The sequence below is a fragment of the Malus domestica genome, chromosome 12 (assembly GCF_042453785.1).
Source record: "Malus domestica chromosome 12, GDT2T_hap1".
Classification (NCBI taxonomy): Eukaryota; Viridiplantae; Streptophyta; class Magnoliopsida; order Rosales; family Rosaceae; genus Malus; species Malus domestica.
The window spans coordinates 11,365,662-11,369,627 of record NC_091672.1 but is presented as its reverse complement, the minus strand read 5'-3'; the positions used below and the strand labels follow the sequence as shown (position 1 = coordinate 11,369,627).

Here is a 3,966-nt window from a genome sequence, read left to right as displayed (position 1 = left end):
CGTGTTTCTGGACTACCGATATTTCCGATATTTAATACCTTGGTTAAGAGCTAGTTTGCTAGATTCATTACAAGAATCTGATTATGACTCCAGGCCATTCAAACTCCTCTTTAACGCAATTTATTTTCAATTTAATTCTATTCATTTTGATTATGAATGAGCAAACGAGTTATAAAAGAAAAGAAACTTAGGGTTTGTTTTGAAGTGTTTTTAAAATGCTAAAAACGTTTTAAGAGAAAATGTTTTTGGGTTCCATAAGCACTTGATGTGCTTCTTGCAATGTGTTTATGGTAGGAAGCAGTTTAAGTACTTTTTCAGGTTTCACTTGCATTTTTACTAAGAATTGGTCACAAAAATAATTCAACAAAAATATGTAGTTATTTTAAAAACACATATAAACGAGCTTTTAATCTCATTCCCGATAAAATAGATTCGAGTAGTGTGAAATACTCTTGCAAAAAAAAAAAAAAAAGAAAAAAAAGAAAAAAGAGAGAGAGAGAGCAACTTTGGGATTTAAAAATTAAAAAGCAAACACGTAAAAGTTTCAATTTAATTCAGATCAAATAATTCCCCAACTAACGAGCCAACGGTGAACTGAGTCGACTCAGCAATCCCTACGCACAATGGCCGACCCCTCTCTAATCGAAACGACGTCGAAGAGCAGCAGCGCCGGCGGTGGCGGTTCAGACGCATCTCGAATCGGCGACGTAAAGCAATGGCTCACTCAAGAGTTCTCCCAAGCCGGAAAAGAAGTGCCCGATTTCGAATATACCCCTCGTTCGGTGGCGTATTTACACAACCTTGCCACTCTCTCCCAAGCCCAAACTCAAGCTTCCAAGATCCTCGCTTCCGATTTCCGCCTCAAAGCCTCCGAATACCAAGCCCAAGGTATCTGTTGTTCCAATTTCTTCGTACATATATATATATATATATATGTTGTTGAATTTGTATATCTGTATGTGTTTTTCTCTTCAAAATTTGAATTTTTGTGTTTGTGTGGGTGTTAGCTGCGAGGATCAGAGAGATATTGGAGAGTGTGGGTTTGGCACAGGAGGGTTTGGGTTCGAACGTGATGTCTTCAGCTCAGGTTCTAGCGAATGTAGCCAATTTGTTGAATATAAGAGACACTGAGCTCAGCAGGTGTGTATTTTCGAATCCCGGGTTTTACATTGTGCTTCAAATACTGACTCATTGTGCTTAAATAATGATAAGAAATGATGGTTTTACGTTGTTGTTTGAGTTCTTAAATGACATATGAAATGTGGGTTGTACATTGTTGTTTGAATGCTGAACTGACATAAGAGATTTGGGTTTCAGTTTTCTTGTGGCGATGGGGGATATATCGTTGAGGAAGACGGGTGTGGAGGAGAAGAGGGCTAAAGCGCAAAAAGAGTCTAATGTTCTTCTTGATTATACTCGAAAGGCGATAGCCAGGTTAACTTATTTGAAAAGGTATGATCTTGTTGGATATGTTCCAAGAACTGTAAAGTTAAGAGTATGGATTTTAATATGTGTGATATGGATTTTTCTGAATGTCTTAAGTTTTCAAACTTTGGTAGAACACTTGCCCAACTAGAAGATGATGCAGGCCAATGTGAGGAGCATGTTGAGCATTGGAAGAACAACTTGGCGCTGATGCTTGGCAAGGAGAAACAATACAATCAAGAGACTGTCCGTTTCAAGGTATTTATTTTTGGTTCCTGCATTTTTTGTTTGTCGGTGTCAAAGTTTGGTTAATGACTGGTAGCAAATGAATTCAGAGAGAATGAATGAGTCCTAAAATGTATTTTGATGCAAAACACTCTCATAACTGGTAGATGAAATTAGTGAGAAAGCATTATTTAAAGAAGTCAAGGGACCGGTGATAGCTTTTTCTCATGCAGATGATGCCATTGGAACTAAGTTTTTAGGGCTCAATTTAGTAACGACATCATCGTGTTAACTTGATTGAATGAATGGAGAGCTAAATGCTGTTATGCCCACTAGTTCTCTCTCTCTCTTTCTCTGTGGACCTGTGGTGGTGTTATGTTGGTTCTAAATATTGTAATTTACTTTATTTGGAAGGAATATATGACTCTTATGGCACTCAAATCAATTTTTTTTACGGCGAGATAACATGAAATGGGTAAGTCTGTGGAACAGACTGCGTAGATGGTACTGTTACCATTTGCGTTTTGGTGTGTGAATAGTAGGAGTTTGTTGTACGAAGGTGAGGATAAGGAATCTCTGTTTAAGACACTCATATAACAAATTGCATTATCTGCATGTTCCAGTTCATCTGGGTGGATATTTCTTGAGCGTCAGTATGTAAGAGTATAGAACAAATTGCATTATCTGGAGAATATCTTGTTATACATCCAAACTGAAGCTATAAATTTTGGCACCATTTCAGTGAAATGGTGCCTATATATATAATATTCATGCATCCATGAGTTTTTTGGGTGGTGGTAGTGGAGGAAGAGATACTATACAAATGCAGAATTGCCTCCTATGAGGTCAAAGTAATTTGGATTTGGAAAAAGAAGATATATATTTAATGGTGCATAAAACTGTGATACGTATTCCAGTATCTTATAAAATTATGAAAATTTTGAACTGTGGAAATTGTTAAGCTCAAGTTGCAAGAAGTTGAGGTAACAAATTAGGGCTTGTTTGGAAGTTCTTTTAAAATGATTGAAAACGCTTTTGGTGAAAGAAGTCACTAGAAGAATGCATTTTCTCATCCAAATTTTTTGCTTTTTATAAAATATGGGCTTTGAAAACCCAATTTTCTTTATTTATTCCAGATAAGAGTTGTGCTATAAACTTATTGGACAGGATACTCTTAATCGCGTGGGCTACACACCAGAGATTAGCCATGGGGTGCTGGTTGAATTGGCTGAGCATCGAAAGGAATTAGAGAAGAAGACAAAGCCCGTCCTTGATACTTTGAGAAGCTACCAAGACTTGCCTCCGGTAGTTTTCTACTTTGGTTAATTTTGTATCACAGTTTCTTCAGGTCCTAGAAAGATTGGGAGGTTGATGAGATGCGTATGTGTGCAGGATAAAGCTTTGGCTGCTTTAGCAATTGAGGACAAGAAAAGGCAATATGCTGCTGCGGAGAAGTATCTCGAAGATGTATTGCATTCAGCTCTAGCCACTTCAGAGTAATGCACCAGTAAACTTATTGTTGTATGATTGTAAAAATATATATAGTTGTTGAACTGGTAAACGGGTCAATGTTTATTTGTTTTCTTTGACAAACGATAGGATAATCTACACTAATTCATCTAAACTACAGGAAGGGGATTTCGAATACGAGACCTCAAGTGCAAAAGAGTCAATGCTTCTGTTTCGATCCGATGATTGTTGCACAAGTTGTGGTCTCATTATTTCCACTTCTCTTATTTTTGATATGTTTAACACTCCAATTTAAGTTTGATGGAAATTGTCTTTTATAGAGTTTCTTTGTATTTTTTCATATTTACATAGAAAATGTCTTTAACTAATACCATATTACATATTGATCCAGAAGTAAACAGTCATATAATAAATATTGTTTACAATATTTTTCAATATAAGCATATTAGGATGGGTTAAATTAAACTTAGCATCTTGGGAATGAGTGAATGCCTTTTTTTTATATTTTTTTGTAAGATTAAAGCAATTTTCTTAGACCTACTCAAACCTTTGAAGTAAAACTCAAATTTTAGGTTCTAAATCTACTCCAACTTGTTCCAACCTTTGGGCCAAATATGAGTTTTGACCCTTAACTTATTTTTGAGGCAAATTTAGCTCAAGATTCTCCCTGAGTTAGTGAGGTGACCCACTATATATTTGTATTTTTTTAATTTTATAATTATAATTTCATTGAATTCAACGACTAAGATTTACTATAATCAAATCTAACGATAAAAAAAAAAGATCTAACAATCCAAATTTAAATCTAACGGCTAAAATAAGTAGAAAAAAATATTCTTCCATTTG

General features: G+C 35.5%; 1 protein-coding gene across 1 annotated transcript; it reads left to right on the top strand.

Moving 5' to 3' along the window:
- The first annotated feature begins 540 nt into the window (after positions 1-540).
- Positions 541-3,441, top strand: LOC103437726 (AUGMIN subunit 1). Its single transcript, XM_029090662.2, has 6 exons — positions 541-888; positions 1,008-1,140; positions 1,318-1,452; positions 1,560-1,683; positions 2,818-2,955; positions 3,043-3,441. Exons 1-6 carry the CDS (start codon positions 624-626, stop codon positions 3,148-3,150), a joined length of 903 nt encoding a protein of 300 aa, XP_028946495.1. The 5' UTR covers positions 541-623; the 3' UTR covers positions 3,151-3,441.
- The last annotated feature ends 525 nt before the right edge of the window (positions 3,442-3,966 follow it).